Source organism: Vigna radiata, chromosome 6 (genome assembly GCF_000741045.1).
Source record: "Vigna radiata var. radiata cultivar VC1973A chromosome 6, Vradiata_ver6, whole genome shotgun sequence".
NCBI classification, from domain to species: domain Eukaryota; kingdom Viridiplantae; phylum Streptophyta; class Magnoliopsida; order Fabales; family Fabaceae; genus Vigna; species Vigna radiata.
In genome coordinates, this window is record NC_028356.1 from 27,185,184 (window position 1) to 27,199,925 (window position 14,742).

The 14,742-nt window shown below is 32.6% G+C and overlaps 1 protein-coding gene across 1 annotated transcript; it reads left to right on the plus strand.

Annotated features, from left to right (window-relative positions):
- The first annotated feature begins 12,862 nt into the window (after nucleotides 1-12,862).
- On the plus strand, nucleotides 12,863-13,252 carry LOC106763640 (protein DOWN-REGULATED IN DIF1 11-like). The gene has a single exon (XM_014647807.1). It carries the CDS (start codon nucleotides 12,863-12,865, stop codon nucleotides 13,250-13,252), a length of 390 nt encoding a protein of 129 aa, XP_014503293.1.
- The last annotated feature ends 1,490 nt before the right edge of the window (nucleotides 13,253-14,742 follow it).

Genomic DNA, 14,742 nt, shown 5'->3' on the forward strand with positions numbered 1-14,742 from the left:
GTGCTATATATGCAACCTAAGGTTTCCTTTGTACATACACCTTCAAATTTGAATATAAAGAACGTTTTCCATTCAATTACATTACTTTCTTGAGATGATATTGTGTCTCTTAGTCTATATTTGGATCTTATCTTGTGAAGAACAAGTGGCGATCCTCCTTGGCATTTATCTTAGATCACTTCAAGTGGTATGTCTTCCAATTCATAAGTTTCCTCTCCTTTCTCTCTTACATTTTTAGTCTTTTAACTCCATTTCTTAATTGTTTTTGTTTAGTTCTTAGTTTTATTTCTATGGGCTTGTTGTTCCTATTAGAAATAGGAGGCCTTATATCTCAATCCAAGAGGGGGGTGGGGAAGGAGGTTGAATAGGATTTAACCTTTTTCGAAATCTTTATGAATTCTTGAATCATGAAATCAATAGGAGGCATTATGTCTTGATTGTTCTTCTCTTCCAGCTTTTGTTTCATTTTGATCACTAGACATTCTGGCTTAATGTGTCCAACCTTGCCACATTCACAACAAGTTGGTGTAGTAGCTGATTTTCCTTTTCTTCTATTTGATTTTATGTTTCCTGCAAAATCAGAGTTAGTTTTATTTTTGAATTTCAAGAATTTAGAGGACCTTTTTACCATGAAACTCATTGCTTCAGCAACATAATTTTCAGCTTCTAGTTCATCTTCAACATCATGCTTTCTAGAGGTTGTTTTGCTTGTTGTTCTTGCAACAGTTTTAAGAGCAATTATGCGCCTTTTCTCTCCTTTTTCCTCTTCTTTCAACCTTCCCAACTCAAGATCATGTTCCCTTAGTTTTCCAAACAATGTATCCATATTCATGGTAGTTAGATCCTTTGATTATGATATAGTTGTAACCTTTGGCTGTTAATTTCTGTTTAGACTCTTTAGAATCTTGATGTTTAGCTCTTCCTTGTAATAGATCTTTCTAAGAGCAAGAAGATGATTCACTGTGTGAGTAAATCTTTTCTATACATCATATATAGTCTCACCATTCTTCATCCTAAACATCTTATATTCTTGAATCAAAGAGTTCTTCCTAGCTCTTTTCACTTCATTTATCCCCTCATGTGTAACCTCTAGAGCATCTCACATTTCTTTGGTTGATTCACAAACTGAGATTCTATAAACTTCATCAATTGTAAGTGTAGAGAAGATGATGTTATTGTCCCTTACATCATAGTGAGCTCTCTCACTTTCTTCTATTGTCCACTCAGAAAAATCTTTGGGTTTAGTCTTCCTGCTTTCTACCTTGGTTAGTTCATAGGGTCCATTGATCACGCCATTCCATACACCTTTGTCTATTTATTCTAAGAAGATCTTCATTCTAATTTTTCAAAAGGGATAATTCTCACCCACAAATAGAGGTGACATATTTATGGATGCACCTTATCAGGGGGAGGACTTTGTTTAAACAGTGAAAAATCCTACCAAACCATGAAAAAAACCCACGCAACTCAAAAACCCTACTTCTGAAACTCTTTTAATGGTTTTTCTTCAACAAAACCTCAATGATCAAATTAATTCCACATTAGAATGTGTTGGACTGACCACGTATGACAAAAACGAACACGCCATCCAGATAGTGTTCGTGTGTACAGTCTGTCATTAACGATTTAGACAACATCATAAAAAAATGACAAAATTGAACATATATTAAAAAAATTGAGACCATATTGAACACCAAAAAATAATGCATCTCACATTAAACAAAGTGGATGAAAATAAGGATCAAAAGAATATTTAAACCTTCTTTTTATGACTAATATGTCTCCTGTTTAATTTAATATCGAAGAATCTGAAATAAGATAAAATGGAAAGCAACGAAGAGGAGAACAAAGATGAAATTATGGCAGACATTTTTTTCATTAATCCTGTTTTACAATATTTTGTCATTACACATATGTTTTCTTTTTCTAAAATTAATGTGGCATTTGTTACTTCATGTAATATATTAATGATAATTTGAGTATCGGTGGCAACAATAAGGATCCCATTCTCATACTTTATTGTTGGTTGTATTTTTTTTTTGTTAATAAATTGTATGTAATAAAACATAATTAAAAGATGTATGAAACATATGAATTTTATTGATGTTCTATATAAGCAGAGTGTGTAGATATAAAAGTAAGTATTTATTCTATTACAACTCAATAATAGCAATGCAATAGAAATAGAAGAATGGGATGGGCCAATGATGGTTATCCTGAGCTGGAAAAAGGATGATTCAACCTGATGTAGTGAAGAATTTCAAAAATAACACAGAAAAGCAGAGAGAATATTCAGGGAGTCTAGAAGGTCAAGGAAGGATTCATACCAGACATGTGTCCTCCCTCAAACGAAATCCTCCAAATATTGATTTCTCTTCCTGTGACGTGTGCTCCTCTTAACGGTTTTGCTGCATGCATTCTCTGTTATCTCTTGCCCCGTGCTTATTTTATTTGTGCATTCCCCTTTCTGCCCCTGCCCTTTTAAGCATGTTACATTACCCTTTTCATCAAAAACAACCTTGTCCTCAAGGTTGAACAAGGGATAAGCTTCTTTCACCTCCTCCACATCTTCCCAAGTAGCTTCTTTAGGTTCTAAAATGTCCCATTGCAGTAATATTTGTGACACCTTCTGCTGGTTTCGTGTTATCACCCTACACTTCAATACTTTCCAAGGTTGCACAGTGGGACCAAACTCTGATGTAGTTAATGGAAGAGGAAGATATGGTTGTGGTGGACTACCTTGGAACTTCTTGAGTAAGGAAATATGAAACACTGGGTGAATTTTTGCTGTGTCCGGCAACTGGAGTTTGTAAGCAACAGACCCTATCTTTTCATCACCTCAAAGGGCCCAAAAAACTTTAATCCCAACTTATGATTTTTACGGAAGGTCAGAGATTGTTGCCTGTACACTTGCAGTTTGACTAAAGCAAGATCTCCTACTTGTAATTGAAAGTCCCTCCTCTTTTTATTTGCTTGTTGTTTCATATAATTTTGAGACTTCAATAAATTAGACTTTAACTGTGAAATGATTTTATCTCTGGCTATCAAAGCTTCTCTGACTGACAGGGGATCCTTCTGATTTTGGTCATATCGTGCAAGTTGCGGAGGAAATCGTCCAAACACTGCTTGAAAGGGAGTCATTCCTAAGCTGTGATGAAAAGAAGTATTATACCAATACTGGGCCCAATGCAGGATATTCATCCAAGACATAGGATTCTCATACACATAGCACCTCAATTACATTTCTAATGTCTTATTAAGATTCTTCATTTGACCATCGGATTAAGGATGATATGCGGATCCCATGGCTAAAGTTGTTCCTTGAGATTTAAACAAGTGTTGTCAAAAGGAGCTAATAAAAACTCTATCCCTATCAGATACAATGGATTTGGAAATTCCATGGATCTTTACCACTTGAGCAATAAATGCTTCTACAACAGATTTACTGGAAAAATCTTATTTTAAGGGAATGAAATAAGCAAACTTGGACAATCTATCAATCACCACCATGATTGTTGTATACCCCGTAACAGCTGGAAGGTGGGTGATAAAAACCATTGCAATGTCCTCCCAAACTTGTTGAGGAATAGGCAACAATTGCAGTAGCCCTTTAGGTAAAGCGTGATCCACCTTTGCTTGTTGACGAACAACACATTCATTGACAAATTTTCGAATGTCCTACTACATATTGGGCCAATGGAATTGATTTCCAATTCTGCTAGCTGTCTTGGTGATACCTGCATGCCCTCCAATCTTAGAATTATGAAACTCTTGCAGGATTTGGTTAATAAGCATGGAATTATTAGGCACCAAGATACGACCCTTAAACGAATACCATCCTTGGCAGAATATTTGGAATTTGGACCTTGACCTTGAATACATTGGCTATACAAGTTAGACAATTTCGGATCTGTTTTTGTAAGCTCCACCAGCTGTTGAAGCCATACGCAATGGGGCTCGGATCAGGCCATGAAAAAACTCCGTGATAATGCATCTACGGGAATATTGTCCTTCTAAGCTTTATATTGTATCTCAAAGTCATATCCTAAGAACTTTGGTAGCCACTGCTGTTACTCAAGTGTTTGGAGGGTTTGTTCCAACAATTGCTTGAAACTTTTTTGATCAGTTTTAATGAAAAAATGAAGGCCCATGAGATAACGTCTGAGTATCGTTTTCCAAAAGGACTCTTAGGCCTTTACTTTCATGTAAATTATTTTATAAGACTTGTAGAGAAATAAATCTTGTGGGTTGAATGCAAGGAACGAAAATAAACATGCACATGCAAGTGATTCAATTGGCAAGAAAAAGATATGGATGAATGGAGTTGTTGGGGTTTACAATTTCATCTTATCCACTCTCTTTTATCTACTCTGCTTATTAATTCGCTTTATTATCTAATTGTCATGCAAACTTTCTGAGTCTACCCTAAACCCAATCCCTCGGTGAGAAGAGCCTACTACTAATTACTGGTTTACTATCCCTAGTCTCCCCTAGTAACTAGCAATGCATGTATCACAGAAGCAAAATACAATTGGTCGTCCTACCCCTGTCCCTAGGTGGTATTGCTTAATCAAGGAATTCCCTATCAGTTCATGACTTTCCCGTACGTCCCTGTAACGACAAAGGCAAATATCTTTATATCGAATGAGTTAAACGATAAAAGCTTTAAGCATAGATAAGAAACCCAACAATTGATAATCAAAGCATATGAAAGCATATAAATAGAATAAGAATTTCAATAAAAGAGAGTTTCAAAAGATTACATTGTTTCCCAACAACAAAGGGTTTCGTTCACCATGGACATGGTGAAACTAGATGGAATATAATGAAAGAATGAAAGAATAAACCCTAAATTTGGTAGATTGAAGCCTAAGCATCCAAGGAACCACCTCCAAGGAGTGTAGAACAGCTCTGGACGTCTCTTCTGCCAAAAGAATACTCTGAGAGTCGCACTGGGGCTATTTATAACACAGAAAAGTAACAGAATTTAAGCTCAAGCCCAGCAGACAACTGCTCAACGCCTAATTTGGCCGTTGAGCGGTTTCCCCTTAATCGCGCCACCGCTCAGCGTTTTGTTTCACCGCTGAGCGGTTTGCCTCTAATCGCAGAACCGCTCAGCTTCAATGCTTGGGCGCTAGACAATGGTTTCTCTCTCAAATGTGACGCTCAACAGTGCTTTTTGACACTCAACGGTGCAGAGTTTCTTCTTTTCTTCCTTTTTCTCCTTCTCTCCTGAGTCTAAGTCCTTCCTACTTCACTTTCATCTTCAATTCCCATCAAAACCCTGCAAAACAAGCATAATATCTCTAAAAACAACTTTTGACTCTCATGTGACTCACTTAAGTGTTTTACTTGATTCTAAGCTCATTCTAAGTCACAAAGGTTGTATTTTGATATCAAATTTAAGCATGAAAATAACGGTTTTTAGACCGTTATCAATACGACCCTTCCAAAAAAGAATACCATCCTTGGCAGAATATTCGAAATTTGGACCTTGACCTTGAATACATTGGCTATACAACTTAGACAATTTCGGATTTGTTTTTGTAAGCTCCACCAACTGTTGAAGCCATACGCAATGTGGCTCGGACCAGGCCATGAAAAAACTCCGTGATAATGCATCTGCAGGAATATTGTCCTTCCCAGCTTTATATTGTATCTCAAAGCCATATCCTAAGAACTTTGGCAGCCACTGTTGTTGCTCAAGTGTTTGGAGGGTTTGTTCCAACAATTGCTTCAAACTTTTTTGATAAGTTTTAATGACAAAATGGTGGCCCAGGAGATAATGTTTGAATTTAGCCAAGGCTTCGGTGACTGCATAAAGCTCTCTTACATATGCAGATTGTTTTTGCATTCTATATGACATTTTCTTGGAGAAATAAGCAATTGGATGCTGGTTCTGACTTAGGACAACACCTACTACCATTCCCGAAGCATCAACTTCTAACAAAAAAGGTTCTTTAAAATTGGGAATAGCCAATACAGGAGCAGATGTCATAGCCAACTTCAATTGTTCAAACGCTGCAGTAGCTTTTTCAGTCCAATGAAACCCATCCTTCTTTAGTAGCTCGGTTAAGGGTGCAATTATACTCGCATATTGTTTCACAAATCTTATATAATATCCTGTGAGGCCAAGGAAACCTCTCAATTGTTTTAAGTTTGAAGGTTGTGGCCAGACACTTACTGCAACGAGTTTGCTATCATCCATAGCTACTCCAAAACCAAACAAGGTATGCCCAAGATAGTCAATTTATGTCACTCCAAAACTGCACTTAGAAAACCTTGCAAAGAGTTTATGCTTATGCAGGATGCTAAGGACAACTTCCAAATGATATAAGTGATCCTTCCAATTGCAACTATACAACAATATATCATAAAAAAAAACCAACACAAATCTCTTTAACAACCCTTGAAATATATTATTCATCAAACTCTGAAAGGAAGCTGGTGCATTAGTCAATCCAAATGGCATAACTAGCCAGTCATAATGGCCATGATGGGTTCTAAAAGCTGTCTTGTGTCGGTCCTCTAGCCTCAATAATATCTGATGATATCCAGATCTAAGATCAAACTTAGAGAAGTAGCAAGCACCAAAAAGTTTATCAATCAGTTCGTTTACTGATGGAATGGGAAAACTATCTTTGATTAGCATTAAGAGCCCTATAGTCTGTACAAACTCTCCATGAGCCATCCTTCTTCTTGACCAAAATAATAGGAGAAGAAAAAGGACTTTTACTATGGTGTATAATATCGTCCTTAAGCATTCCTTCTACCAGTTTTTCAATCTCCTCTTTTTGACTGTGAGGATACCTATAAGGCTTAACCTTCACCGGATTAGAGCGTTCCAACAAGGGTATAACATGATCATGTGATCTGCGAGGAGGTAATGTATGAGGAGTATAAAAAACTGAACCATAAGTCTGCAACAAAAGAGCTAACTCAGGTTCCATATCTGTCTATGCTGCCATTAAGGTACCACCAAAGTTGACATTTTCTTCTAATAACTGCAGATTGTAAATTTCTGCTATAGCATCAGTCTGCACCATTCTTCTGATGTGATTTAATTGGGCTTGAGCTGGCACCAATTCCTTGTCTCCTTGTAATGTAGTAAACCTACCCTCATGAAGTAATTTCAATTGCAAAGCATCGTAATCTACAATATGAGGACCAATTGATTTTAACCAACTAGCTCCCAGAATTAAATCTGCACCCGAGAATGACAGTAAGAAAACAGGAAAAATAAAGGAATGGCCCTGTGCCTGCACCTTAAGTTGCTCAATTTTTCCTTCAGTTGTCATGTAATTCCCATTCCCTACCATCACTCTAAACAAGGAAGCCAATTCTACTGGAAGTTTTATGAATTTTGCAATCCTTGGCTGCAAAAAGTTATCTGAACTACCACCATCAATTAAGACTTGCATAGGGAGTTGATTAATGTGAGCTAAAAAAAGAATAGTGCCCACACTCATGCACCCTTTTAAAGCATTTAGAGATAGATGATGCTCTTCCATGGAAAGATTTGGAATATCAACTTTTTCTTGATCCGTTGCAGTATCCTGCCGATGCCCAGTCACATCCTCCTCTTCTAATTGCAAGAAAGGGTGTTGTCTATTGATATATTTGTGATTAAAAGTGAATTTTTCATCACAAAAACAACAAAGTCCCTTATATCTTCTCAATTGCATTTCCGCCAGGCTAATCCTCTTCACATTGCTATTTTTTATTTAAGGAATACTTGAAGTGGGTAACAGAGGTGGAAGGGTTGCTTTCAGAGGACTTCTCTGATTCTGAGAATTTTGTTGCAGAGGCTGAAACATAGGTTTCATGGCAGATGTGGAAACCATAGGTTTAAGGAAAGATGGTTTGGTTTCAGGGTTGTATTTTTCTTCATATAACTTTGCCAAAGCCACGACTCCTAACAATGAAATTGGGGATAGGGCCATTACATCTCGCTTGATATCAATATTTAACCCACTCATAAAACAATTTAACAACACCTCATCACTTAAACCTGCTGATCTATTTGCTAGGGACATAAATTGCAAATAATATTCAGATACCAAACCTGTTTGTTGCAGTTTGAACAGTTCCGCCATTGGACAATCGAAGGGCGAAGGTCCAAATTGCGACTCAAGAGCTCGGGTTAAATCTACCCAAGTATTTACAGCGGCTAACCTCTGTAACATCTGAAACCATGGCACCACTTCACCCTCAAAATGCATAGCCTCTATCTCCACCCTAGCCAAATCCAGAGTATTATGATAGTTGAAAAATTTCTCCACCTTGAAAATCCAACTAAGCATTGATGACGTTCCATCAAAGTGAGGAAACTCCAGAGAAATATTCCTCATAGGAAGCGTGACATTCAATGGTCTTGGCGAAGCGTTCGTCGTCGACTCTTCATGCTGTTGATGGGTTGATTTTTCCAGCAACAAGCGTTCCAATGTTGCTTGTATTTGATCAAATCGATGCTGATTTTTCGCCTCTTTTTGTGCATTGTATTCGCGTTGTTGACGATCTCGCAGCTCAAATCAGTCCAACAACCTTTGAATCTCACTACCTTGGGTTTTTAATTCAGCTTGAAGATCCTTCAACCGTGTAGCTTCAGCCATGAAGAGCAATGAAAGCACCAATGAAAGGTATGAATTTTATTGATGTTCTGTATAAGCAGAGTGTGTGTATATAAAAGTAAGTATTTATTCTATTACAACTCAATAGTAGCAATGTAATAGAAATAGAAGAATAGGATGGGTTAGTGATGGTTATCCTGAGCTGGAAAAGGGATGATTCAACCTGATGCAGAGAAGAATTTCAAAAAGAGCACAGAAAAGCAGAGAGAATATTCAGAGAGTCTAGAAGGTCAAGGAAGGATTCATACCAGACATGTGTCCTCCCTCAAACGAAATCCTCCAAATACTGATTTCTCTTCCTGTGACGTGTGCTCCTCCTAACGGTTTTGTTGCATGCATTCTCTGTCATCTCTTGCCTCGTGCTTATTTTATTTGTGCATTTCCCTTTCTGTCCCTGCCCTTTTAAGCATGTTACATTCTAACTTTTACATTACCTACAATTTTTTTTAACAAATGTGCCTTAAGAACATCTCATTATTATCTTTTCCTTTGAAAGTAGTGCTTAATCACTATTTATTGTTGACTTTTGTGTAAATACTTTAGTATTTTACACTTACGTGGAGTGATATAACCTTTTCATTTCGCTTCTTGTTATCAATGTCATGTAATAAAATTGATTTGTTCTAAGAGTACCTTATGCTCCTTGTAAGGTTCAATTCTCACGTTGGGATGGACATTTTAATCTCCATTTTCTATGTATCTTCCTTTTTCATTTCACTTACTATTATTCTTTTTCCTCCTTCGTTTGTATTGTAATTATAATTGGATTCTTCTAACTTTGAACAACAAGCTCAAAAGATAATTCTTTATTTATTTTTTTTATGTATAGTCGTGCCTATCTTTACTTTTCGCTTTCCACTGTGACTTAATACATGTTGCATGTTCCAATTCCTCAAATTTGGAAATTTTCGTAGAGTTTACTTTTAACAAGTGTGAATTAACCTTTGTGTTTTTAGTCTATGTGGTAGTTAGACATTGCATTGTAATATAGTAGTATGGTATATATTATGTTTTTAGTTCATGTGGTATCTAGACATGGGCATTATAATCTAGTTGTTTGGTATTGTACTTTTATAGATCATGTGGTATTTAGACATTAGTTTGTAATATAGTTATCTCTATTGTGTTTTAATTGAATAAATTGTTAGTTAATTTTTTTTAAACTAGTTTTGGAATTGTGATCATTGTATATTATTTTTTAGTTATTTGAAATGTGTTACAATTTATCTAAAAATGAAAATTGTATTTAAAGAAAAAACACTTATAACATTAGTTATATTCTAACCAATGTTATAAGTGATTTCTAAAGACATATAACATCGGTTATTAATATGATTCCAAATAGAAGAAATGCAATTATTTAAGGATTGGAATAAATTAAAAACAAAAAATTAAAAATTTTAAATAAAATAGAGAAAACATGGATGGTAAAGGGAGTGAGCCACAAAGGTTCAATAAGCTTAAAAAGGACCACCATAAAAATTGAGAAATTCTTGAGATTCATGAAAAACCCTAGTAAGGGTAACTTCACAGTTATTTTTGGCAAAAGTGTTATGTCCAATTTTTAATACCAAAAGGTTTAAAATACAAATTAAGTTCGCCTTATTTGTAGGTAAATAAAAGAAATTTGCAATTTCTAAATTTCAAGAAAAAATAATTTGTCATAGTGGTCACTTCAAGATATTGGATCATTACTTGGCTCTCCAAAAAGATGAGTCACTTGTTTTGCAATGTCTTTTGGATCTTTTTAAGCTTTCCTTTTGTAATGGGTTTACCTAAGAATTGAGTCCAAGTATTCATGATTCTCATCATGTTCTTTAGTTTTGATGTCCAATCGATGTTATAGATATATTTTACAATGATCAATGACCATTGTAATAAGTTTTGCACTTTCTACATCCATTGATTTTACATTGGTTAAGTATAATGTAATAGGTAAAAAATAACAAATGTAAAATGAAGTTTAACTTCTAGATAATTCGAAAGTTAATTTTTATCTTATAATAAACTGTTAATTTATAAATTTCGAATTTGAAAACTAACATATGAATTATAAAATTATTGATAAATCACTATGTAAGTGTAGAAATGACAAAATAGACATGCTATATAAATTTTATTATTTAAACAAAATTTTTATTTTCTAAGAAAAAATATATTAGTATGTAATTATGATTTTATATATTTTCAAAGATATTTAACTTTTTAGTACTTTTCTTTATATTTTAAAACTTGGTATACGTTTTGTTTTGAAATAGTTATTTTTTTAAAATAAGATGAGTTCGTGTATATTAATGACATTTAGTTTTTATTTATTTTTCATAAATGTAAAACTTTTTTCCTCAATTTAAACTATTGTTAGTTTTTTTTACCGTTTCCGTTATGTAATTTTCACATAAGATTTTGTAATAAAATATTAGTGTTTTTTTTGAGTTTGTAATGTTAAATTCGTTTTTAATTTTAACTACATAAAACAAATTAGAAGAAAAAAAAACGAAAAGTAGTATAATAATTAATGATATTTATAGAACTTAAAAATAGGTAATAATATATATTGGATGATCTTGGGTCAATCAGATACTCGATCATGAATTATTTTGTATGAGTCATTTTCAAGACTAAATGATCATGAAAGTAAACCGGTAGGTTATAAGTCAGAATAATTAATCTTAATGTTAATCAATTTAGAAATACAATATAATTATTCACAATTGAATCTTAATTAGGTCACTATTAATATTTGAACTGTCAGTTTTTAAACATTAGAGGACCTCACAAGATTTTGGACCATTGATTTTCACCTTACATTCCAAATCAATATATATATAAGATAATGGAGAGTAGTGGAAAAAAAATGACTTATGAATTAAAAGTTAAAAAAAAAAAGGTTTAAACCATTTTTTGATCCTTAAGTTAAGTTCTAATATTCAGTTTAGTCTCCGCTTTTAAAAATGTCAACCTTTAGTCCCTATGATATGAAAAATATATCAAATCAGTCCCCATGACAGCACTTAATGAACAATAAATCACAAGTTTTCATACGGTATCCAATATTTTGTGATTTGTTAACGGAAGGTGTTATGAACAACAAATCACTTAATGAAAAACTTGTGATGTGTTAACGAATAGGACTGATTTGATATATTTTTCATATCATAGGGACTAAAGCTTGACATTTTTAAAAGTGGAGACTAAACTGAACATCAGAAGTTAACTTAGGGACAAAAAAAGATTTAAAAAAAAAAAATAGTCGAAATACATATTCTTATAAACTACAACTTTTGAAAATCAATTATTTTGATATCATACCAAATATACTTGCATATGATTTACAAACTAGTAAAATAAGTTAATGACAAGGTAAATACTTTATTAAATACTTGTGCATGATTCTTAGACAAAAAATATGATAATAGTTAATAAAATAATTTACGAGCATTATTATTGATAACAACACTTCTTATTTAGGTTTACACGGATCGTCACCTAAGCCCAATAGATTGAGGGATCATAGTTTGTAAGGGTTGACTGGTCTAAAAAAATATTTTTGTTACATTAGGCCAAGTGTCATTACAAGACACTTTTATTTAGTGTGTACAAGATCTTATAAAAAGAAATTAAGTCCAATCACAAATTATTGTATTAGAAAAAAAAAAGAAAAAGAAACAACTAGGGTAATTAAGTCCAAACACAAATCATAGTTACTAATAATATTCATGAGGTTTAACAAGTCCTACTAATTTTGGTTGTATGACCTAGCAAATTTACCTAAATTTCACTTAAAATAAACAATAGAAAAAACGTGAGTGCTAATAAAAAATAAAGAAAAAAAAAAACGTCTAATGTTAACATTTCTTATTATTTTTTTATTTTGAAAAGTTTGAAGTTAATGTTAATTACCTACAATGTTACTCCTACCATATGAAGTTACCAGTAGTAACGTGTCTTTACTGTTTCTCCCATCCAATTAAATGTGTTCTTGGATTAAACATAAGTGGAAACGTTAATATATAAGTTAACAGAAGGTTTTTGTATTTTAACTGTTAATTAATTAATTACTAACATAAATTTTGATTTTTTTTTTTCAAGAAGACAATTAAAACCGAACCATTCATATTTAGACGCAATATTCTTTAGCTATAAATATAACTTTTGAAAATTAATTTAGCATCATCATCAACGTGGCGTTGTGATTAAGTTATCATCATCAAGAACATTTATCATAATCAGACATGGCCACATTGAAGAACAACTTTTGTCTGATGTTGTTATGTTTTATGATGAGTTTGTCAGTGACGTTCAACATTGTGGTTTCTAACGTTGCTCCGGCACCATCAAATTGGGTTGGGCCAGTGTCACCGTCGTACGAAAGTTATTTAGCTAATTGTGCTTCAAATTTAGATCCAATTTGTGGTAGAGACATATACTTTGCTGTATTTTATGGTAACACAACTGTCATTGAAGATTGCTGTGACGAACTTGTGAGCGATGTAGGAAAAGTGTGTCACGATGATATGACTAAATTTGTTTTGACCAAGACAAAGTTCAAGAGCACTGATGTTCAAATCTTGGAGAGGAGTCAAAAGCTTTGGAATCACTGTGTTGCTGTGATTCAATCATAAGAGTTTATACAATTCTTACACTGTAATCTCATCTCATAAAAGTACAATTCATATATTGTTTTCTTGAAATTAAATAACAATTCAATATTGTCGTGGATGACAAGATTTTTTTTTTTTTTTACTTCTTTCATGACATCTTTAAAGTTAATAACTTAATAAGAATGTTAGAAAAATTATTAACTTTATTTTACAAAATTCAATTTAGATTTTATAATGAATAAGAATCAAGGTCACTTGTTTAATTCTTTACGAGACAATTGTTTTAAAAAAAAAAATATTGTTGCGGAGTTATATAATTGTCTCATGACGTAGGTTAATTAAGTCGAATAATAACTATAATACTAATATCATTGTTATTACAATAATGATCCTACTTTTTCATAACCACAAATTCCATTATGGACTACTTTTCCCATGGTATTATTGTAATATAGATATTACAATAATACTTTTTCAACATAATTTTTAACAATTTGTGTAAATTGTTCAATTTTGGACAAGACTGTTAAATTATCTCATTCGTAAAAGGTTTTTTAATAATACTATTTAACTTTTTTCATGACAAATTTGTGTAGAATTTTTCTTTAACCAACACATGACTTACAATGATTTGAGGTCATGTCAAGTTGAGATGATCACTCGTTAGGTTCATTAGGTCAATCTCACGTTAAATTTAATATAATTGATAAAATCTATTTAATCTAGATTTAATTCAAGGTAAATTATATTTAAAAATTTAAACTAATAAAATTTAGTTGAAATGAATCTAGATTTTCAATCCATTATATTTTATTTAATTTGAATTGCACGTAGAATAAATATTAAAAATTATAATGCCTGATCACCTTAATATATTTAGTTGTTATTTAAATTTTTCAAACTGAAAATTTATAAATTAGAGTGTGTGGTTTGAAGAAAAAACTTGACTAATATATTACTACTCTTTTTGTTCCTTTGCATGGGCTAATGGAAAGTGGAAAGTGGGAAGAAATGGAAAAGAGAAAAAGTAAAACGATGCAATGGTTTAGAAAGAGGAAGATGTTAAAGTAAAAAGAAAAAAAAAAAATAGAACAAGAAGAAGGGAAAAGGTGGGAGAATGACCTTGTTTAACAAAACTATCCAGAAATGCAAACAAAACAATAGTATATAGTAATAAAATTGATCATGTTACAGAATAAATTATATTGTTAAAATGAAATTGATATGAAATGTTCGTTATGAACACATCAATTAGGCTGTATTTTATTATATATTTTTTTTATCTTTTCATTATTAAAATAAAAAAAAAAGCAAAAATCAATTATATTGTTAACATGAAGTTGATATGAAGTGTTCGATATGAACACATCAATTAGGTTGTATTTTACTATATATATATATATTTTTTTTTTATCTTTTCATTATTAAAATAAAAATAAGTAAAAATCAATATTAATAATCATACATAACAATAACAATAAAAACAATTATTCTTTAAAACAAAGAAAAAA

Bases quoted from the DNA above. Each gene is read 5' to 3' on its own strand.
- LOC106763640 (XM_014647807.1), top strand. From the start codon at position 12,863: ATGGCCACATTGAAGAACAACTTTTGTCTGATGTTGTTATGTTTTATG.